The sequence below is a fragment of the Plodia interpunctella genome, chromosome 11, assembly GCF_027563975.2.
Source record: "Plodia interpunctella isolate USDA-ARS_2022_Savannah chromosome 11, ilPloInte3.2, whole genome shotgun sequence".
NCBI classification, from domain to species: Eukaryota; Metazoa; Arthropoda; class Insecta; order Lepidoptera; family Pyralidae; genus Plodia; species Plodia interpunctella.
Genome location: NC_071304.1, coordinates 7744756 through 7769846, shown reverse-complemented (window position 1 = coordinate 7769846; position 25091 = coordinate 7744756). Strand labels below are relative to the sequence as shown.

General features: G+C 33.4%; 3 protein-coding genes across 3 annotated transcripts in view; 1 reads left to right on the top strand and 2 right to left on the bottom strand.

Moving 5' to 3' along the window:
- Positions 1–4280, bottom strand: part of LOC128673353 (ras-related C3 botulinum toxin substrate 1) — a 28502-nt gene extending 24222 nt beyond the window's left edge. Inside the window, exon 1 of the mRNA XM_053751119.2 lies at positions 3818–4280. Coding sequence (XP_053607094.1) covers positions 3818–3852 — 35 coding nt within the window. The 5' untranslated portion in view covers positions 3853–4280. The remainder of the gene's footprint in view (positions 1–3817) is intronic.
- Positions 4281–9448: 5168 nt separating this feature from the next.
- LOC128673694 (histone acetyltransferase KAT8-like) lies at positions 9449–12790 on the top strand. Its single transcript, XM_053751719.1, has one exon. The coding sequence runs from the start codon at positions 9524–9526 to the stop codon at positions 10850–10852; it is 1329 nt and encodes a 442-aa protein (XP_053607694.1). The 5' UTR covers positions 9449–9523; the 3' UTR covers positions 10853–12790.
- Positions 12791–13256: 466 nt separating this feature from the next.
- On the bottom strand, positions 13257–24567 carry Syngr (Synaptogyrin). The gene is made up of 5 exons (XM_053751619.2): positions 24334–24567; positions 22418–22655; positions 20296–20432; positions 19485–19668; positions 13257–18504 (listed from the first exon to the last, which is right to left on the bottom strand). The coding sequence occupies exons 1-5, from the start codon at positions 24433–24435 to the stop codon at positions 18473–18475; spliced, it is 693 nt and encodes a 230-aa protein (XP_053607594.1). The 5' UTR covers positions 24436–24567; the 3' UTR covers positions 13257–18472.
- Between the last annotated feature and the right edge of the window lie 524 nt (positions 24568–25091).

Here is a 25091-nt window from a genome sequence, read left to right as displayed (position 1 = left end):
TTACACACATTTGAAGCTAATTTTTGTTCGTTTAATAATGACTAATTAAAATATACTATGCTAATTGTTACATTGGTAATCACCAACTTATTTAAATAAGTTTAAATTTTTCCGGACATGCATAAGTATGTATTGAGAGGGTAGTTAAAATATTAATATCTTAAAAAAAATCTCTAAGGGAATCCCTTCTCCTCAAACCATATATAGCATGTAACACCCGTTACATGGAATGACCCAAGTACCAATGATGGCGGGAAAGTAAAGACTTATTTTATCGAATCAAACATGATTTGTATCAATCTTGTCTTGTTTAGCTTGCTTTTGCGTCAACTGCCTATTTACATGCCAGCTTTGCACTATCGTCGAACTTAGATGCCAACGTCAATATGCTAACATGTTGTATGACCGCTTTACCGCAAATTTATTTACCGCAATGAAAAACCAGCAATGTATTCTGAATCCTTAAAAATTTGGCGAACTGATTCGCGATAGTGTGGAGTGTGTAGTCCTGAAGATCATACCGTACAAAATATCTGAAAAGAATGCAAGTGACGCTAGCTGTTAGGTAGGTACCCATATATTAAGTATTACTTGTTCTATAGTGCAAGAAATACCCATTTTGGTAACTTCAAAACTTGACGATGTTTTCAGCATGTAAAAATATATGTTACCTGCGCACAAAATGTGTTACAACCACACATGTCAAATGTCATGTCCTTGTACATTGTTTGTACAAAAATAAATTGTGGTAATTACAAAGTTACAACAATAGTCATTTTAGGTAGGTTATATGATGCGCATATTATGACATATCAGGAAAAAAATAATTATGTATTTATTTACTGTGCATAAACAATTTTATTTACTCAGGCAGATATAGCCTATTGATGGAAAACACGATGAAAAATAAACTAAAACCAGTAAAGACTGCATGGCCCATATTGAGTTGCGGTGTTTGCTTACCATCAGGCAACCTGCATGCTCGTTTGCCCACACACCCAAAAATCATGCGCGTGTTAAGAGGAGGGAGGCTTGCCCAATCACCTACTATGAAGTACAAAACCTACCCATGGAAATAAAATGAAAAATGTCAATCAAGCCAATGGTTTTGCGCGCCAATATTTACCCATAAAACGATTGACGTTCTGCCTAACCCTAACCCACATATCCAGGGTCAAACAAATCAATTATTTTTATTAGCGCGCCAAACGATCACTCAACTACTAGGGAATTTCGTATGGGCGATCCTATTTCTAAGTCCTACAATGTATTGTGGCTAGGGTTAAATAACTAAAATGTATACCTAGCTTAAGGTTCATTTGTCGTTCTGTATATATCCTGTGACTAGTTCTTGCACGAATACATTGAAGTAGGCACATAGTTTAACAGAGAGTTATTAAAACTAAGGGGAACATCTGATTAATTAATCGTATTGCTAAACACAAGATATTAAACTAAAAAACTATAAATATTTGGAATTCTGAAACTTTATATAGCAGGAACAGGCAACTTCAAACCTTAATAAGTATGTATTTGTGAAGGAAATAATTTCAGCAGACTAGGATTTGTAGCTGGAAATTCATTCTTACTATCGAGTTGATATTTTATATTATCAAGTATAATATTTATTAAGTACCTATATTTATTTTCATATATACAGCTTTGCACACATGACTTTCCATAGTCGAAGTGTTTTTTCTAGAATGTAAAGTATCCTCTATGTTTTTTATTATCCATGCTTCTAACTTTGTGTCTGTGAAATTTTATGATTCCACATTTTAAAAACCCCTTGTGGGGTACAATGTATACTTGTTAAAAATATTGCTTTAAACTTTTTTAGGCACATATATTATACATATCTACATAATATTAGAATGCTAGTAAGTAGCTGTATGTAATTTACAAATGTCTACAAACATATATTTTAATTTGAAATACAATACAATAACATCATCACATAAAGTAGGCATACCAGTCATACTCATATCAAATTACCCTGCTTGAGTTTTTATGTTGGGGTAATAGAGGTGACTTTGCAATGGTTATGGAAACATTGTTGTGCTGTTGACTGTACATACAAGGCTAGCAAGGGTGTTCTCCAATTACAATAAATCACGATAGCAATCAAACATGTAATCTGACACTAGCCCTAGGCTCAATGTGTAATTTGACCTCAATAATTCTGCCTTTATGCCTAGTTCATCCATACTCCATACTAATATCATAAAGGCAAAAGATTATTTTATATTTTTTGGTTGTAATGAATAAACTCTGAAACTACTTGACCGATTTTGATAAAATTGGCACAAAGACAGATGAAACCTTCTGGAGTAAACAGGCAAATTTTTTATTATAGTTTTACTCAAGCAAAGCCAGACTAGACAAATGTAGTATTACATAAAACACAAGGTAAGTTTTAAAGGATACTATCATATTAGTAAACAGTACAATAATATCATTTTTAGGGTTACAGACCCATATCCATAGGGTAAAATGTGACCCTATTACAAAGACTCCACTGTATATCATAAGGCAGTATCTCATGAACCATGACTATTGAAATGTTCACAGATGATGTGTTTCTGTTGCTATAAAGACAGGGTGCATAACATTTCTTCATATGCAAGTCCGACTGGAAGAAATAATATATGAATCCCAACCTCATTATTTTCAGTTAGTAATTTTAAAAGATAATTATGATATCAGATTCACAGAAATATGATAAGCCAGTTTGAAGGAGTCATACAAGACACAGCAATAATTAGATAGTATATGTGAGTAATATCAGTAAAACGACTTTATGAAGTGAACTGACTATAAAACTTTTAATGTTGATATATAGATGCGTCAGGATCAGCTGCAGAAGCTGCCCGTCTATTATTCAATAAATAATATAGGTAATGTATAAATTTAAAACACAAGTAGGAGACTTGTGTTATAGGATACTAACTCACCAATATACTTACATATATTTTATAAAACCATAATATATTATACACCTAACCCTTCCTCAGGAATCACACTATTGGTGACAAGCATACCAAAGTCCAATCAGTAATTTTTGAATTTTTCATTTCATACATATATAGACAGAAATGACACGGAATTCTTATCTAAAGATAGATAAACATCCAACAGCCAGTTCAATCTGAAAAAGATTGTTTTCCTTCTTGAGCTAACTGGGGATTAAACCCCGAACCTACAGTGTAGCAGTCTGACGTGATGACCATTGAGCTACCAGGGGTTGTAATCTTGTAAACTCTCGTTTGATGCTCTTAAGGTTATTTAATAGTGTACATGCTAAGTATGTTCAAACAGATAATGTATTGGATGCGATTTCACATTAGGATTTCTAAAGATGGTTATCGTTACGCAGGTGGCCGATCGTAAAATCACGGGCAAATCTTAGAATAAGGTTTACATTGCCGCGGACCGACGAATCCCACCCGGGGTTCATCACATCATCAAAATCATCATAGCCGCCAATGGAATCGGATGAGGAAGGGATGCGATTTCACAATAAACATTGGCTTTCGATATAAAGCCCATAATAGGTTAGATAGGCGTGTTTTTTATGTCATACATTACTCATACCTTTGGGGAACAATAAGACAATGACTAGTTAGGATAATGTAATAGCAAAATAACAGCGCCGTTCTACCTCCGGACGCGCCAGGTACGGCATATACGGGACCCAACCAAGACTCAAACGTTCAATTTAAATATGACGTCAGGCAGAGTACAAATTGTTACGTTACCAAAGCAATCATTTCACCCTTCACAATGTCCTAATAGCTTAGTATTGAAGAAAACCTACCCATCACCAACAACAACACATTTTATAGCCTGCATTTTAATGTTTTACACGAACTTTGCCACAAATAAATCACTTTATCAAAGGAGTTCCAGCGAATCTTCCAATTCTTAGCACAGCACTTTATTATTGTCTAGACCAAGCACATCCGCATCACAATTGACACTCAAATAAAGGAACAGCACAATTTTTAGATAACAAAATGATTTTCATATCTATGCACAAGAGATAAGAACAATTTGTTCACTTCACAAATTCCTAAATCCTCAAATCAAGTCAACCAAATCCTCTGTGGACGTTTCCAATCTAACCCGACGTTCGTACGGTTTTCGCCGACAGCCAAGTGTCGGGTCGTCCATCGCCGTCGGCACCAGTGTTGCCAATTATATTTTTATCAAACTCCCTTCCTAATGCTGGGCTATTAGAAGCAAATCCGAATATTTGAGTTAGGTTGAGTGTTTGCACGTGTTGAGTATAAGTAAGTTAGTGGACAGCCACCACATTTAAAGGTTATATTCTATTATATTATATTGTTTATGGTTATCTCATAGAGTGACATTGTTGTTGTGAAAAATGGTTTAAATTTGTAAGACGTTAAAATGTAGCTGATAGAAATAGAAGAGAAATAAAATGATTTAATATAAAGGAACTTTAATTAATTGAGGCATTCAGATCTACAAAGCCAATAGCACGCTTCCACTGCGCCAGATGCGTACGGTATAGTATGTAATAAATTTATTTGAATTTTAGAAAAATTACACAAGATGTCGGCAAACAAAGAATGTAATATTTTAAAATATAATGTGGTGCAATTTTCCGGAGAATCTTTTAACACGTGGGCCTTCCGAATCAAAAGTATTTTACGTGAAAATAACTGTATTGAAGCGATAGAAAATGAGGAGTTTTATAAAAAAGAAATAGCTACACAAAAAAATCTAGAGGCACGAGCCCAAGCTCTAATAATAGCAGCTGTAGCGGATAGCCATTTAGAATATGTAAGAAAAGATTCGGCCTACCAAATGTTTAGAAATTTAGAACAAAATTTTAAAGAAAAAAGTACAAGAAGTAAACTATTTTTACGAAGACAATTAAATGAAATTAAATATATAGAAACAGAGCCTTTAAAACATCATTTTACAAAAATACAAGAAATTTGTACTTCATTAAAAGAGGCAGGAGGAGGAATTTCGGAAGAAGAACAGGTAAATTATATATTATTGTCGATGCCAAAATCATATGAGCCAATAGTAACAGCTTTAGAAACGATTGGAGATTTGAAAATAAATATGGTAATGGATAGATTATTAGGAGAAGAAGAGAAGAGAAAGAATTCGTCACAGGAGAATGAGAATAGACAGAGTGCTTTTAATTGCGGAAAAAGAGGAGTAAGAGGTAATTTTGCAGGAAGAGGTAATTATAATAATAGAGGAAGTTATGATAATCGAGGATATGTTCGAGGAAATTACAATAGTAGAGGAAATTATAACAGTCAAGGAAGATATGACGGTCAAGGAAATTATAACAGTCAAGGAAGTTTTAATGGTCAAGGAAGATTTAATGGTCGTGGAAGATTCAATTGTCGAGGAAGATTTAACGGTCGAGGAAGAGAACAAAGAAATTCATATTATATGTATGGTAATAGTAGTAATCAAGATAATGTTGCATTTTTCGGAAGATCTGAAGATTCTGATGACTGGGTAGAATTTATTGTAGATTCTGGATGCTCAGATCATTTAGTTAATAATAAAATTTACTTTTCTCAGTATATAGATTTAAAACAACCAAAATTGATTTCTGCTGCCAAAAATGGTATCTCTCTCCAAGCGGTAGGTATAGGTAACATAGAAACTCAATGTTATGTTGGAAAAAAGTCAACTACATGTACAATTAAAAATGTTTTTTATGTGCCTGATTTAAGAAAAAATTTATTGTCAGTGTCAAAAATGGAGTCAAGTAATTTGTCTGTCACTTTTGAAAGAGGTAAAGTTCGAGTTTACGATTCTTCTAAGTTTTTAATTATGATTGGAAACTCTGACAATTCTCTATATAAAATTTGTATGAAATTCAGTAAGAAAAATTGTAATAACTGTTTTTTATCTAATTCGGATAGTTTGTTATGGCATAGGCGTTTTGGTCATTTAGGCATGAATAATTTAAATGTTTTAACTAAAAATAATATGGTTGACGGATTAAGTGACTTAAAAAATTTAAACCTCGAAAATATGTTATGTGAGACTTGTGTGTTAGGGAAAATGACTAGATTACCATTTAATAAGATAGGTTACAGAGCTAAAAGACCACTTGAGCTAGTGCACACAGATGTTTGTGGTCCTATTACTCCAATTAGTAGAGAAGGTTATAGATATTTTATCACGTTTATTGACGATTACACTCATTTTGTTATGGTTTACCTTATGAAACAGAAAAGTGAAGTTTTTGAAATATTTAGAGAGTACTATTATTATGCTACGAAACATTTTAACTGTGACTTATTAAAATTGAGATCTGACAATGGTAGAGAATACGTAACTAGAGAATTTTATAATTTTTGTAGAAATAACGGAATTCAAGTTCAGTACACGGTGCCATATAATCCTGAAATGAATGGAGTGGCGGAAAGAATGAATAGAACGTTGGTGGAAAAAACTAGGACACTTTTATTAGATTCGCAATTGAATAAAGAATTTTGGGCGGATGCTATTTTGTGTTCTGCATATGTAACTAATAGAAGCCCAACAAAAGGGAAAGATTGTACACCAAGTGAATTATGGGAAGGAAGAAAACCAAACGTGATTAATATGAGAGTTTTCGGAAGTGTTGCTTATAATCATGTGCCATCTCAATTAAGACATAAACTTGATAACTGTGGAAAAAGAATGATAATGATAGGTTATGCTAGAAACGGTTATAGACTTTACGATGAAGATACTAAAAAAGTGGTGATAGGAAGAAATGTAATTTTTGATGAAAAAGAACGAAAAGAAAGACAGAATAATGTAGAACTAGAGTGCGGAGAGGTAAAAGAAGAAGATGTTAACAAAGAAAATAATAATGAAGAAAATGATAATGAAGAATTTTATGAAGCGGAAGATACATTAGAAAAAGATGATAATTCGAAGAAAATTTCTGAAAAAGAACAAATTGTAAGGGAGAAAAGAATAATTAGAAAACCCAAGTGGCAACAAGATTATGTTACTGATTTTGAAGGAAATGAAAATGAAGTAATGTATGCTTTAATGACTGGACAAATAGAAGATACGCCACATACATTTGAGGAAATAGATAAGAGAGAAGATAGTGAGTTATGGAGAAATGCAGTTAAGGAAGAGTTTAATGTTCTTGAAGATAGTGGAACATGGAGGAAAGTAGAAAGAAAGAGAGATATGAAACTTTTAGATACTAAATGGGTATTTACAAAGAAAAAAGTAGGTGATGCAGAGATATGTAAAGCGCGACTTGTTGTTTTGGGATATCAACAAACAGGACATATGGATAATTTATATTCACCTGTATTGAAGATGCAAACATTAAGAACATTATTAGCAGTTGCTGCAAAGAAAGATTTTAAGATTAAACAAATGGATGTAAAAGGAGCTTTTCTTTATGGTCGAATTGATGAAGAAGTTTATTTAAAAATACCTAAAGGATATTATATTGGAAAAGAAGACAATTACGTTTTCAAATTAGAAAAATCACTTTATGGTTTAAGAAAATCTCCGAAATATTGGTATGAGAGATTTACTGAAGCAATGTTGGATTATGGCTTTCAACGTTCTGAAAATGATTATTGTTTATACATGAAAGATAATGTTTATGTTTTATTATACGTTGACGATCTTTTAATTTTCGCGAAGCAGGAGACAGAGATAGGAAAAGTGAAGACGTTTTTGACAACACAATTTAGAATGAAAGATCTAGGTAATACTGACATGACATATTTAGGAATTTCTATTAAGAGACTAGATGACTGTATTTTAGTTAATCAGACAAGATACTTAAAAAATATTCTTAAAATACATGGGATGAGTGATTGTAAAGGGATTGATACACCTATGGATGTAAATTTTAAATTTGAAGATGAAACTATTGATAAGAATTATGAAGCTAAATGTAGATCTTTAATTGGTTCTTTGTTATATGTAACAGTGAATTCTAGGCCAGATTTAACGTTCCCTGTAAACTATTTAAGCAGATATCAATGTAAACCGAATTTGACTTTGTGGAAAGCTTTGAAAAGAATTTTGAGATATGTTAAACAAACTTTGTATTATAATTTATGTTATAAGAATTGTAATAATATTTCATTAGTTGGTTTTGCTGATGCAGATTGGGGTAGAGACGTTGATAGGAAATCAACTACTGGTTATTTGTTTTTAATTTTTGGTAACACTGTTGTATGGAAATCTAAAAAACAATCTGTAGTAGCTTTAAGTACGACGGAAGCAGAATTGGTAGCACTTTGTGAAGCTTGTGTTGAGTCTTGTTTTGTTGTTAAGATTTTAAATGATTTAAATATTGAAGTAAAGGATTTTAAAATTTTTGAAGATAATCAAAGCACTATCAAATCTGTTCAAACTTATGATCAAAGAAAACTGAAGCATTTAGAAATTAAATATAATTTTATAAAACAAAAGGTTGAGCAAGGTTTTGTTAAAGTTGAATATATAAGTACTAATAACCAATTAGCTGATATTTTTACTAAGCCTGTTAGTAAGTTTTGTTTAAAAGAATTTGTTGTTAAGTTAGGAATTTTAAATGTGATGTCTGAGGAAGAGTGTTGAGTATAAGTAAGTTAGTGGACAGCCACCACATTTAAAGGTTATATTCTATTATATTATATTGTTTATGGTTATCTCATAGAGTGACATTGTTGTTGTGAAAAATGGTTTAAATTTGTAAGACGTTAAAATGTAGCTGATAGAAATAGAAGAGAAATAAAATGATTTAATATAAAGGAACTTTAATTAATTGAGGCATTCAGATCTACAAAGCCAATAGCACGGTTAGTTAACGCGTGATCTGCGTTCGCGTCTACTTCTGAAAAATCCGTTTCAGTTCATTCATAATAATCTGTTGGTTGGTTGGTCAGCCTAGCCGCCGCGCCGCCAGTAATTTTCGACGCCACTCTGTATTATGTATATGTTATGAATTATTTATTTATATTTCTATTATTTTATTTTGCATAGTTTTGTACTGGTAACATTTAACAATCATAGATATGTAGAAGTGTAACTATGTATATATATATATATATATATATATATATATATATATATATATATATATATATAATGGATTTAGTAAGTACCAAGTAAGTACCTAATTCCATGCTAAGAGCGCACTCACTCTGTTTATACTATATACTATATATAATGTATAAACAGAGTGATGAATGCGCAGCATTCTGGCTTGTCCTCCTCTAGATAAATGTCTGTGGGCTTGGCCTGACATCGACAAAGTCTACAAAACGTTACTCGGTTTAAAAAAATTGAATTTATCAAAATATTAAGTACACCTATGTATGCTAAACACAAACTATTTTTATCCCAGGAAACTATATAAAACTTAATCGTAAAGAATCGGTGAAATATTAACAACAACACTAGAACATACGCATCTACGGTTCGTCTATAGTCTATGGAATAGAATCTATTATGGCCACTTTTGTAGAACGTGCGTTGCGCGGTATTGCGTGATTCGTTTGTTGTAATGGCAAAAGGTGATAAAGAATTAGAAAAACCCATAGTGAATAATGAATTACCGAACCCGGAATGTCGGAGCGTCGATCTAGATGATTCCGAACCCACCCAGGAGCAGCCTTTGGACATAGGAGAGCATTATTTAGTGCGGCGCTCGGATGAGTCATGGCACCCGGCTGAGATAATACAGACGCGGTACAACGCCGCTGAATCCTGCTATGAATACTATGTCCATTATGTCGGCTACGATAGGAGACTCGACGAATGGGTTTCCCGCCACAGGGTTATGTCTGATAGGTTTGACATGTGCGAGCAATCTAACAACAACATAAATTCTGATCATCTTCTCACGGATAAATCCGGCCGGAAGATAACGCGCAACCAAAAACGTAAACACGATGAAATCAATCATGTCCAGAAGTCCTACGCCGAGATGGACCCTACCACAGCAGCACTGGAAAAAGAACATGAAGCTATTACCAAAGTAAAGTACATTGATAGGATTCAGATTGGTAAATATGAGATAGACACATGGTACTTCAGTCCATACCCAGAAGAATATGGCAAGCAGTCAAAGCTCTGGATTTGTGAATATTGCTTGAAATACATGCGAATGGAAAAGACATACCGGTATCATCTGAGTGAATGCACAGCAAGACAACCACAGGGCAGTGAGATATACAGAAAAGGTACAATAGCTATATTTGAAGCAGATGGTAAAGAGCATAAAATCTATTGTCAGAATCTATGTTTATTGGCAAAGTTGTTCTTGGATCATAAAACACTTTATTTTGATATTGAGCAGTTTTTATTCTATATTTTATGCGAAGTTGACAAACAAGGAGCGCATCTTGTTGGTTATTTTTCTAAGGAGAAGGATTCCCCTGAAGGTAACAATGTTGCTTGTATATTGACATTACCTCCATATCAGAGACAAGGCTATGGGAAATTGCTTATAGCTTTCAGTTATGAGTTATCACGATTGGAGCAGGTCGTTGGCAGTCCAGAAAAGCCTTTATCGGATCTAGGGAAGCTTAGTTATAGGTCTTACTGGTCATATGTTTTGCTAGAAGTGTTGAGCACCAGTAGAGGTACTTTGAGTATTAAAGATCTGAGCCAGATGACAGGTATATCCCAGACGGATATAATATCAACTTTACAGTCTATGAATATGGTGAAGTATTGGAAGGGGCAGCATGTCATATGTGTGACACCAAAAATTGTGGCAGAGCAGCTAGCCAGCTCACATTTCAAGAAGCCCCGGCTGACCGTAGATCCCTCTGCATTGCGGTGGACACCTCCAACTAAACAAGGGAACTCCGCTAAAGCCAAGAAGTAGTATAGGCTAACAGGCACAGCTTAGGGGATTGATTCTTAAATTCTCTATGCACTGGCCTGTTTCAAACAGTTTTACTTGATATTTCATTTAAATGCAGTGAATGGATCAGAGCTAGGAGTATTAATAGAATTAATGGTAAGATTTAAAATAATATTAGGCATTGATTGAAATGTTAAATTGTAATACTGCACTGCATTTGTTGATAAAATAAATGAGTTTACTTTTGTAATAGTGAGGTTATTGTAATAGCAAATTAATACAGATCAGCATTTCAGAATTAAATAAGCAAGGCCAATGAGGGGCAAAAAAATGTAAAAAAAAATTGCTAGTTTGTTAAATGAAGATTAGTATATATTTTTTGCAATTATTAAAGCACAGTGTTAAAAATACAGGTGGTAACTTAGTTTACCTAATTTTTGAGATAAATAACATTACCTCATCCATGCAAACCTGTGATGCAAATACTCAAAATTTAGGTAAATGTGGGGAGTATATATATACCTGATTGATTTATAAAGAGAAATTCATGGTACTGATGAAAAAAATAATAATACAAAGGTATATTGCTGTGAATTTGCCTTGTGACTGAGAAGGCAGAATAATTAGCATTGTTGTGCTAGATATTATTACTCATTGCATGATTATGAGTGTTACCTACTTATAATAAGAATGCAGCTTTAATAACATTAGGCTTTCATATATTGCATATGCTGCATTCCATGACATTTTTAAATTTCATGCATAAATCCAGAGAAATGATGGTAGTCTTTGCCTAGATCTGTATGCTCTTGTTCAGTTCCTTTGTACTGGTTCCAGTGATACTAATGTTAAGTTACTTGTAAATATGATTAATTTTTTTATAACACTGCATTTAAGGGTCTTCTATTATCAAAAATACTGCAGTACGTATTGCTTTCTTCAGTTATGGATTAACTGTAGTTGTTGTACAAAATCTGAAGTTCATCATGGTCATAAGATTTGATAGTGGGAGACCCTTAAATTACTTTTTTATTCTATTTGAAATCCTGTGTATGCATAATTTATTTCTTTTAGTCCAAAACAATATTGAAAGTAGATTACTCAATTCCAATCTAGCCATTTTTTTGGATTATCTGTTACTCTCAGGTCAGTCAAATAATGATTCATAAAATAAAAGAATGATAACAGTTTGAATTCTTCTCTGTGAAAAAAGAACAATCAATATGTATGTAGTTTAATTCTTAGTACAAAAATATTATCTTTAGTCAATTGTTAATCTTTGGAATATCAGTTTGGAATTGAGACTGGTAATAGTGTAATATACCTCCAGTGTAAGTGTGACACTGCAGAAAAAATTACAGAGTCCGCACCTCTATTGTGGCAGCCTACGCACATTTTTACAGTAATAGCGCCTCACTAATTCATTATTTCAACATTTTTTCAAATACAAGTTCATTTATAGTTATAACGCTATTACTTTTTAAATGGGGCTGACTACCTATTCGGAAAGGTAAATTCCTTCTTGGCTTCGCAATAGACTTACGTGCATTTACACCAAGCGAGCGAATGCTCATTCTACCCCCACCCTGTATGTCCAACCTATGACAACCTTATAGATAATACATAACAACATGTTTAGAGCGCACGAAATATTGTGAAACAGTAGTTATTTTTAAAAGAACTACTCGCCGCAAAAACGCGGTCTAGTTTAAGTTCGTTTTAGAAACGCTAAATCTTGTTTTTAAGTATTTTTAATCAGTTTATGTATTACGAATGTATACCTAGCCGCCATCTAAGATTTGCCCAACGCTGGGCGAGTTGCTAAATACGAAAAACTATCTTCTGTTGTCGTATTGATTTAGATTCTGTGAATCATTATGTTTTCACTATTTTTTTGTGATATTTTTTAATCTTAAGAGAAAGTGTCGAAATTCGGTAATAATAAAGAAATGGACGAATTACTTGTCTTTTTTTGTTATACGAATCTATCAACGTTAAGACCCTTCTATCTTGCTGTTTCATAGCACATATGTGGGAAACGCAGGCATCTAAAATCGGAAATGCCCACAGCGACGAATCCGAGGGACACAGCTTTTAAAAATGTGAGAGCGCTATTGTGCGGCCGATTCTCTGTAAGCCGGATAAACACTATCGCCAAACTCGGACAGGTGCACGCTATGAACATTGCGTTTTTTGTATGAGAGCTCTTACCGCAATGAGAAAACCCACAGCCATGTAGGTATACCGAATACGCCGGCATTACACCAACAAAGCACAAAGTTTTTGACTGTGGTCATATTTTTTTTGTTGATCATAGTATGTATAGGTACTACAGGCACTTTATCATCGTACGCGATGTCTAAGCATAGGGATAGGGAGATAGGTATTATATTTTCCCAAAAAAAGAGATATAAATAAAATTCCATTTTATCTATTATTCGATTTATTTAATTTACCATAACTCATTTGCACATCACTGAACACTCAACAGAGGATAGCGGTGCACGCCAAATACAATCGTTACTCATTTTGTGCGATCTTTGGTATACAAACATGATACGTGTTTATTTAATTATACTGTAATAGTTGCGGGGCTTCGCTCCCGTGGGAATTTCGGAACGACAAAATAAGCGTACACACAATAGTTTCTCAGTGGTTTTATCTCTAGTTCTTAGTTACATGAACTGTAACTAGAACTACTAACTAAATTATGACCTGTTAGCAGAATCATCACCCAGCTATGTAAATGTAGTGTAGGATGGCAAATCTATTACTTTGTTGGACGTGTGATATTAATCTCTCTTATCAATACGAATTAGGTCGCTGTGTCTGATGATAACATGCGTTTACACAACTGTACCGAATATGTATGTACTACCTACTAATTAATGTAAGTACTTTTATTGAACACATGCACATTTTAAAAATCAATATTATTTGCAAATTATTGCGTAGTTAAATTAGCGGTAATTTAAATGTAATGTGCAAAGATTTTACTTTTAAACTAAATAATATTATTTTCGAAATTTTAATCATATAAGCAAGACATTTCGACATTTTAACCTTTTCTAAGTAGGTACCTAAATATTATACATAAAACGGGGTTTGGGAATTTTTGTTATGGATTTTTTTTTTGTTAGATGATCTTTGAGAACTTTGTACTTTTTTAAATTAGAGGATGTCGGCCATTTAGAAACACCAGGACGAATGGGTCGATTTACTATATCACGCTCTCGATGAAAAAATAATACTGATAGGAATAAAAATTGACTCACAAGTAACAATTATTTAAGGCGTGCACACATTTTGTTTTGCCGTTTGGTTTTTTAGTTATACATAATATTAAAATAATACTATTATCAAGGAGTTGATTTAATATTGACAAATGTTACTCATTACTGATATTAATTTAGGAATTCCAACTATTGGCCCAAATATTGATAATGGCAAGAACCAGTATAATATAAAACAGATGATGTATGATGTATGTAAAACTTCTTAATTTGAATAAAGAATCTGAAAAAAAGAACCAATACAAGTTCAGTAATGAGTTTGCAGAAAATTGATATGAATTACAACATTTCTGTCATTCCAAAAGATATTCATACTCGTATCAGACAAGTCTTGACAGACGCCGACTGACAGAAAGGGATGCATGTAAACAAAAGAAAGAGAAGCAGAACCGCCTTCCTTTTCTAATAAATACGTGCGTCCCTTTCTGTCGGACGGTCGACGTCGGTCAAATAGTTCCATTTGCCAATATTATTTAAAAAAATACTGCAAGCCTCTTAGTTAAACATATATAAATCAACCACCTGTCACTTGTAGAGATCTAAGTACACTGAATACGACTATAGCGAGCCGGTACCAACCTTTATACACTTAACATTAGTTATGTCAAACACCGAACAGCGTTAATATTCAACACTTATTACAATATTTTTTTTTATTATTTAATAGTTTTTTTATTATCTTTGGAACAAATTTCTAACCAACATACGCGTTACATATCTACATCTAAGTATATTTGTATTTGCTACATTACAATTAGTGTACAGAAGATTAAATTATATTAGTTCATACAACAGCTAGCAATCGAGTAGATCAATTCAAGGGCATCCGCGAGAGTGCACGAATAAGCACACAACAGCATAATTTTGCAATTCGCGTAATATTTACCTTTATAATTAAATAATTTTATACATAAGTAATGGTTGTATATCTAAAAATATTTTAAGGGAGTGATAATAATAAATACATTATTGGGATAGTTATTGCACTTGGGAATCATTTATATCATAAATGAAGTTTTATATTATTTTACAATCAGATGAATAATTTACGAAAAAGAACATATTTATATTTCTTCTCTCGTTTATAATAATACATTTCGCCGGGTTCAAAGTAATGTTTAAAGAATTTATATTAAAATTGAAAACAGAATAAGCCAACATAAAGACACGATAAGACGAATTGTAAAATAATATCCCTTACTCACATATTGCACATATGAAGTGCATACATAATTGTCGAGTCACCCGATTGCACCGTTATCCACCGGTGCGTCATCGCAGGGCGTCGCCGTTCTGGTTGCGTCGAGAGTAGACACTTGCGTTGATGCGTCGACGGAGCGCAGCGCGATATAGCGCAACGGAGCAATGAGACCTAAAGCCGAGAGACACACCGAGTGCTTATGCAGCGCACATACTATTGCATATGTACGATTGTATGTTATTTTTAAGCAAGTGTGCATGCTAACATTTAATACAATTGTGCTGCATACGCATTGGGTTTGCACGGGCCAGTCAAAAATAATTGCAACTTATATTTCACAATTCGTCCCGTAATCTCACCAGACTCACAAGATTGATATGACACTCACAACGTGCGGTAACAATCTCACAAATATGAGAATTAACACCACACGACACGTTATTGCTAACTATAGTTATAACAGTGCAAGCTATGGAAGTGATAAAATTACTACAGAGAGTTGTGGGTTTGCAATTCACATCTCACTATTGAGCCGATCCGCAGTGAGAAGCAGCTAACCAATCACATTGCGGCGTGGTTGCTGTCGCGTCACAATGCCGCACTGTGATTGGTTAGCTATTTCGTACTGAGAATCGACTTTATAGTCAATTGCACACTTACACTAAACCCTCAGATTTTAACTATAATACACAATATTGAATCATATAATATTGAAAGTACTTTTAATGCATGCAGGTATTAAGGTTTAGTTCACCTGGGTGAATAAGCGGTTTTTACCTATGAGAAAACACTTCACAGTTTCAGAAGTATTATTTTAGAGAATATAATTTTTGTAATTTTTTTTAACATAGTGGCTTGTTTATATTGACTATTAAAAATATTATATAATATGAATATTGTGTACTACACAAAATCAATAAAGGCGATAGAACAGCCTCAACATTGGCACATTACAATTATTATAACACCATTGAAAAATATTTGTACTAAGATTTAAGCCGTAGGTCCATATTATTTAGAATATTTAGATTTTTAAAATGAGTCTATTTAATATTTTTAACTTTCATTATATAATTTACAGCAATATAATAATTATGACGTGCCTCAAGAAATTATACTATAAGATATAGCGTATTCCTAAAATATCATCTTTAAAAAAATACTATGATCTCGGATAAGCGCTAATAGTTTATACAGTAACTTTGTATTTTTTTTATATAATAATACTGATCGCTTCAGATCAATTTAGTTCGTAAGATTATTTTGCGTAACATTACTGCGTAATTTTTGAGAAAAATAAAACTATAATAAAATATAGGATGGGTCGTGTGATATGGATCCAAATATGTTGGATCTCATACAACATAATGATATTCAAAATATATTACCCTACATATATTATGAATAATATCTAAAGACCTTTGGATGCGCGACCCACGCAACCAAAATCATGGCAAAGCACGAATAATGACATACTAATACGCATTTTCTTTGCGTGTGAAAGTTAAAAAAATCGAGTGGGCTTAAGGATTGTAGGCATCATAAAATGCGTTACTTAAATATAAAACACGCATAAATACAGACTTACGGCAAGTGCCTGCTGTAATTATATATATATTTATGTTAAACTTATTATATAATAAAGACACTGGCGTGACTTATCTGTTTGTTCACGTCAGAAAGATTAGCTTTTTGTGTAAAATAATTTGAATTAGTTAAAATACATAAAAAAAATAACTTACAATTTGATAATATTTGGTACGTTACAATAAGGAAAATTATCATTATACTCTTATGCCTAAAACCATACTTATCTATATAAATATGAGAAAATTATATAATTTTCAATTGAAAGCTTAAAGCAACAGAAAATGGCACGAAATGGTAAATTAATGTGATAATATATTTTTACCGACAATCAAATAAGGTGTTATGGTTTTACAGTATTTTTTATACTACTGAGCCAGCAAACAGGCGTATTTACGTTTACTGTTTTTTTTTTTAATTTCTAACGATTGAAATGTTTAACATAAAAATGAACGTTTTTTTATCGTCATGGGGGGTTTAAGTGTGCCATAGAAGATTTAATGTAAAAAACTGACAAAAAATCAAAATTTAAGTATAGCTAATCTGTCAGTTGATGAAAACTTGACATGAAAAAATCTGACAATAGTTGATATAAAAAAAAAAAAACAATATCACATTCTGAATCACTAGCCGGAAAACGTGAATATTAAGTATCTATTTACACATAATAATGGTCACAAAGTTGATAAATATACACACCTACAGGCAGGTACTGTGAAGCAAATACGTGATTACACATATAATTTTATGTATATAGAAATATATTATATGTTTAATAGTGATATTTGGGGAATGTTAACAACGTCAGTGTAACAAGTTCATACACAAGTACATAATTTTTTTTTATAAATATAAGGTCTAATAAATTTAGTTGAAATTAATAATGACCACTAGATTATCATGATAAGGGGTAAAATACGGAATAAAATGTAATAAAAATATATTTGGCTGCTTAGAATCAATGAACTTTTAGTTTAACATTTTAAATCACTATAAGATCAAATTTGTTAGACCATACATTATAATATCATCTATCTCATTCATCGAGATATTGTATAAATAAATAGTAAAAATAATTTAAAAAAATGGACGTGACATGGTAAGTAAAATTAGTATACATTAAAAGAACTAGAGCTTGATCACACACGAATAAAACTTACTAACGAAATAGGTATAATTCATTAAAAAAAAAGTTTGTCACGGACTTCATTGTCAAATAAACAAAATAATAGTGTCTTAATGTTCTATTTTTATAATAAAAAAAATAATAAGAGTGAAAATTTGTATCTCTTTATATGCTATATCATATTTAAGTCGCTAATTTGTATACCTCACACATAGAATTCAAAATTAAATTTGACATGTGACAGAAGAAAAGAGACAGACATATAAAGGTCAATGCACATGTTGACATGTCATTAGAAACGCAGCATAACAAACATAAGGCCGTCGAACAAAATGAGTTACAAATTTTCACCTTTTAGAGGAGAATAGGGCGGTGTATATTGATTCTCACCGCGTTAAAGTAAAAGGCGGATTCTGACTGCCCACCGAAGGTGTTTAATAAGTCGGTGCAGTGTAGTCGATGTTTCCTGAAAAGACCAAGAGACGTTGTCATAAAATGATATTTGATTAATGGGATATTAAATTTTCTTCAGCTGCAGAATTGAATCAGTGTAGAGTATGTATTCTACTTTATTCCTTGAAACAACTTATTCCACGAAACATGTATTTTCATTTGCAAAATATGCGACCATATTTTTTGTTGGCATTGACATAAAAGGTTGATTTACGCCTGTAATAGACGACAGAGTATTTGATGTAAACTTTAACTTGATGCTTATAAACGTTTCTGAGATGATATAAACGTTTCGGTCTTGACAGTCATCTGTCACAAATAAGTATTATAAGCCTTTATTTTTTTCATAACGAGTGTGTACTAGGGGCTTACCATCATCTCTTAACGCGATCCACTCTATGACCTAAACTGAACTGCATCGCAAATTCGTACCATCGACTTAATTTTTAGTATGAATGCGATTCATTTTAGGTGCCTAAATTGAACTGAGTTGCATTGGAATCGTTCTGTAAAAGTTGATGGTAGGCCTGCTGTGTCAATATTTTATTATGAGTTGTGCGACTACTGACATCTAGTGGCAAGTAGTCGCATTCTATATACAGTATACACAGCTAAACTGCGTTTTTTATTATTCACATGCACAATACAATGCTCAATAATCTCTTCAGAAATTTAGCGTGCATTGGAATATGCTATCTAATAAGTCACTCTGATTAAGTTAACCCCAAAGTAAGTTCGAGACTTGTGTTTATGGGATACTGTGTTTCGGCCGCTTCAAATTTTAACAAAGACAAGAATTACTTAGTTTTACTGACTTTAAAATAATTAATCTGTACTCTGGTAGTGTCAATTTTATGAAATTTTTTTGCAAATGTTTCCTTCCTCGAGAAAACAAACAAACAAAGCCGCGGCCGCAGCGGGCGAAACGCTCCTAGAACCAACTTACTATATTTTATAACATATACATAAATACATAAGCTAGCTAGAACATACCAGCGGGTTGTTGGTGGGAGAAGGGGGGGTCGCTGTAGACGGGGGCAGGGGCGGGGTCGGGCGCGCCGGGGTACGCGGGGAACGCGCCCGGGCTGCCCGCCGCGCCCTGCACCTCGTACGACGGCGCGAACGCCGCCTCCGCGCCGAGGCGGAAACGCTGGAACGCGAAGAACGCGCACGCCACCTGACGGCGTAGGTTTCAATAAGTAACACGGGCGTACAGTCAACAGAGCATCAACCTATACGAATTCATTGCAATCTCGCCGCTGTTACAGCGCCATAGAGGTTCAATGCAGGGTAACTTGATGTGATGTTGACTGTACTATCTGACTCTGCACTCTATTGCGGAACAGTTAGCCGAACTTACATTGCTAGTAGTTAATTTCCTATTTGCTAATTTTATACACTGTTATGTTGTGTATATAAATAAATAAAATGAAAGGCAGCTGTTATATTAATATTATACTTCCATACTAATATTATACAAAAATTATAATGTTAGTAAATATATGTATGTATATTAACATTATAAACTGAATTATATATAGTTTGTAATGAGGAAACTTAAAACTACTGGACTGATTTTGATAAAATTTAGCATAGAGAGAGATGGAACCTTCAGGAGTAACATAGGCCCACTGATAAGCGGGCACCATTAATGGGTCACTGATAAATAAAAGAAAAAAATGGCATATGTACTAAACTTGGCTTAAAACGTATACTTAGTAAATTTTGTAACAAATACGGTTATCATAAAGATGGCTAGAATTTTTGTGTTCGGCCTACAACATTTACTACAACTCACACTCACCCAAGCGAAGATAGAGAAGAAGCAGAACGCGATGGCTCCCTGCATGTTGTTTGCGGTGCCTTTTGGCGCCACCTCGGTCTTGCCCCAGGCATTGGACAGGTAGCAGAAGCCCACGAAGTACAGGAATGCCCAGAAAGCTGGAATCATTAAAAGTATTTTTTTCATCGTATCTTCTTTCAGTGGCGCCACTGACGAATGCGTTTCCATCCCAAAATCGCGTTAATCCTCAAACACCAGTTGGACCGCATTTGAAACTCGATCGTTTCGTTATTTTTTTAACGTTTCGGTATAGAGTTTTACAGATTATTTGATCAAAATTGATTGATGATTGATTATTTGATCAAAACTGAATTGTAAACCAACGTTGCCTTTGTGGAAAAAATACGTGTGGAAAATAGACTTGTAACCGAAACTGTATAAAATACCGGAACAATATTGAGATCCAGCGATCCAGGTGATGTTATTAATGTATATGTTATTACGCGATTGGGGGTTCACTGTTAGACATTTAAAAAAAAGTACGCGCACAAAACAAGCATTTTAATTTAGCTCGGACATAGAGACCTTACTCGGCATGTGTACTACTTGCGGATATTTCAATCACATAAGCCTTCTTGGCTCTGATTCAGCACATCCTCATATGTACCAAAATAAATCTACTGTACTTCCATATTTCATGCCCTAAATTAAACCTAATCCTGACATAAGAAGCCATGAATGAAATTACGTCATCCATTAAACAGAGATTGGAAGTCTTCCAGCCTACCACATTTAGATATGGGCACTGTACCTATAGTTGTTTATTTACAAGTTTACGTCGTACCTAGGCACTTTGTGGAAAATTAGTCCCAATTCAGTCTAAATTTAACTTAATGAAATGGCTGCCTTATTAATTACTAGCCGCGTCCCGGCGGTTCGCTTCCGTGGAAATTTCGGTGTAAAAATTACCTTATGTGTTATTCCAGGTTACCTTCTCATAAACTCTAGCATTAATAATATTAGTAGAAGGATAACTAAACTAAAAAAACAAAAAAAAACCGATTTCACTTTAATAATTACTAATAAAAACTCCCACTAACGACCCAGAAAACCGTGAATTGAGTGGGTAAACGGCATCAGTCTTGTTTTCGCTCAGAAATCAGTCGGTGCCATCGTAAACAATGGCTAGGACACTTTACGGCTAACTTTACGAGCTATAAACATTTAATTTTGCGAGACACAGCTCGAAAATGTGTTTTATTGCCATTTTATATGTAATTGTTGGTTATTGGGTCGCATTTTCAACAGCTTTTTTTATTGAAAACAAAATCTTGAAGACATTATGATACACAAACAAATGTTGCTACTGAATGCTATCATTTTTATTAATTAGTTATTCTTGAATAAAGATTCCTTCTTCTTCATGCAATTTGCATGTGGCAATCTTAAGTCTAATGCAAAAGTGATCGAGATACTATCTATCACGTGTATTTAAATAAATGATAATAGATGTTGATTAAATTCCCATATATTCTTTGGGCGTACACAAACCTTAGGTACAGTCGAAAATATACACAAATTAATTACAAATTACCCCGCTATTATCGCTACATAGAGGTCATACGAGGCAGGTAGCTTGTCATGCGGATGATAGTACCTAGGTACAATACAAAGTATGTCTCAAATCAAGATATCTTATTGCACGATCAATAAAAAGTAGGTACAAATGTCAAACGTGTTGACCTTTTAATACTGTATTCCTCTCCTCTACGCTGGAGTCGTTTTCTTGTCCTCAATCAAACACACAATTAGAATTTATAGGACAGCTCGGCACTTTACCTATTTTTGTGGTACAACAAAAGTGGTAGATACGTTAGAGAGATAATAAAAAATCTGCGCCACAAAAAAAAGTACACAATAAGCCCCATTTTTTAATAGTTCACAGAGTACAACAAAATAGCTTTGTAGGCATGTGTCGTATTATTTTCTAACCATAGTTACTGTGGCTACGACACCTCAAAGTTCAGGGTTTGTGGTTTAAAAAATAAAACGCTGTCATTTGTGACGTAAACCCTCTTTGGGAATGTTGTTGAGGATCTTATTAGTGGTTATGTAGAGCAAAACCCGACATATTGAGACTTACCAGAGAAACCCATGTCGGCCAGCACATAATGCTTCCTTGTCTTGACTGAAGACATCTGCTCGAACAGATACTCTCCAGCGATGAAGCCGATGGACGCTATGAACGCGATCACGGATATTCCAACACCGTAGTTGCAGGCGTTGGTGTCCTTATTGTAAGCGCAGTACTCGTTCTTGTCCGACGGGTCGATGTACCAGCCTTTGGCAGATATGCAGCCCATTACTATGACGCTGAACAACTGGAGAAGGTAATAATACTGGTAAAGATTGGTAAATTTATATAATGTTATCAATGACAATCATTGATGTAACTGAGAATGCTGCCTGATATATGCATAAACTGCAAAAATATGCCTCTATTATTCAATAAATAAATAAAGTACTTCTTATGTATATGTTTAATCCTGATAATAAGAAAAAGAAATATTGAAAATTGTGTAGTTACTGTGGATTGGATTATTAACATTAAGGTGTCAATTTCTTGTAGATATATATTTATTATTAAAAATACAAATAGTAAAATAAAATAAAACATAAATATTTGCAATGTCAATCAAAAATGCCACCCCAAATTGTGCCCGGTTCAAAAGTACCCACAACGCTAGCTGCATTTTCTCGTTTTTGAAACAAGTACCATCCGGAGCGGTAGATTTCTTGTTGTTACTTGTCATAGATCATCTATTAATCAAATTTATAACATTGTGACCTTACTAGTACATATACAATACAATCATAATGAAGTACTCGAAGTTGAATCAATGATGAAGTGCTAAGTTGAATGCAACATTGAAAAAATGGAGGAGTTGCATAAATGCAAAGTAAGTTAAAGTTTGTAGAGTAAAAACATTCTTTATCTACCTATTTGCAATCAACTATCATAGAGTTGACAAGGAAAAATAAGCTACTTCATATAACATTATAAAATTTTTAAAAATAACTTTATTGCACATAATAAAATACAAAAAATTAAAAAGTAAGTTAAAGAGAACATCAAACTTATCCCATTAAGGAATCTCTTATAATATAAATTTAGCTTTATATGTATATTAGTGGAATTGTAGAGTGGTCTGAATGTTTTCCCTTACTTATTTTTATTAATGTTATTTTATAAATAAAGAAATTAACATGATCAACACCATTATAAAACTAAACTGAATCCGTGAAATGATGAGAACATCTTGGACATTACTTCCAACTGAACTCATTAACAAATTATAATGTTGAGTGTAATGGTCCGTGCACACCGAATGCTTACATACACAGTACAATTGTTTGGACTTTTAATCCATGCATATGCATGTGTACATATGGATTTTAACAAATTTGTGCTGCATAGGTATATGCCATACATTGGTGGGTACCAGCCTCAAGAATTTAAAACATTATTTAATCAAAATTTATTTTAAACAATCAAATAGCTAGTCATAGTAAATAAACCCAAAGATGAGTTCATTAGCACAACAGTATGATGTAGTATCAACAAGCTACTGTAGTTTAATGTATCATTATGTACTTTGTATGTTATCTATCTGCCTGCATACATACTCAAGGCCACTCACGACTGACAAGCATTATTTTTTTTCGCTTTTTATGGCTTACAAAGTGGAGTAGGTACCCAGTGCCTTTTATAGATCTAGCTAGTCAGTACTAGTTTTAATTCTATATTTTACAATGCTTTAATATATTAAGTAGTTGAGTGTTCATTATAAATAAATCAATGTTTCTTTTTCTGAACTACCTACCTAATATGTAAGTAATAGGTACCTAATAAATTCTTAAATAAAATTTTCACTTTCATGAAAATATGGATAATTTTATGTTGCTGTTGATAGTTTCTCTTAACGTTAGTCAAGTCTTTAGTCTTTTTCAATATATAAAGGAGGTTTTAACGTAGAGATTTAGCATAAAAATTCTTACCCAACAAACCGCCCTAACTATTACGGGTGGTCTTTGGACGAAAGCCTGAATATCAAAGGCCCCTCCTGCTTTCCCGCCTCCGTAAGCACCAGTAGCATCCATTATCACGTCCGGATAAATAATTTGGTAATTATAACACTTAGATCTGAATGGCCATCAATTTTAGACCTCCGCGAGCCCTGAACACCAATTTGTATTATCGATCGTGCAGACGACATCCGAAAACGGATGACAACAAGAAAATCTGACATAACAAATGTCAAAGATGTGTCATCGATCCAAAATACTGGGCATTGATTGGCGGAGCTTCGGTTATCTCCGTCCATGAGCCAATAGAAATGATATGATTTCGTTTTTCAGAAATTTTCTTGCGAGTGCATTTTCCGGATGGTGCCAAAGAAAACATGATGAACGTGAAATTTCTTTTCAAATTTTTCGCTGATGTGCGTTCCATTTTACATTCATTAGGTGAAGTAGATATATAGTTATAGTAAGGTATAGAATACTTTGTCTTTACTGAAGTTTTTAACCGACTTCAAAAAAGGAGGAGGAGGTATTCTATTTCTGATAAAATTTATGAAGTTTTAAAGGTAAGGGGAAATGGGGTATGTTATAAATGCATACATTATGAATGTGTAAATATTTAAAAAAATGGAACTAATTTTATAGGTATCTAGCTAGTAGTACCCCGCTATTCACGCTTCAGTTACGTGGTTATTTCAGGATCCTGTAGTCCTACCTTTCCTCATGAATTTAGA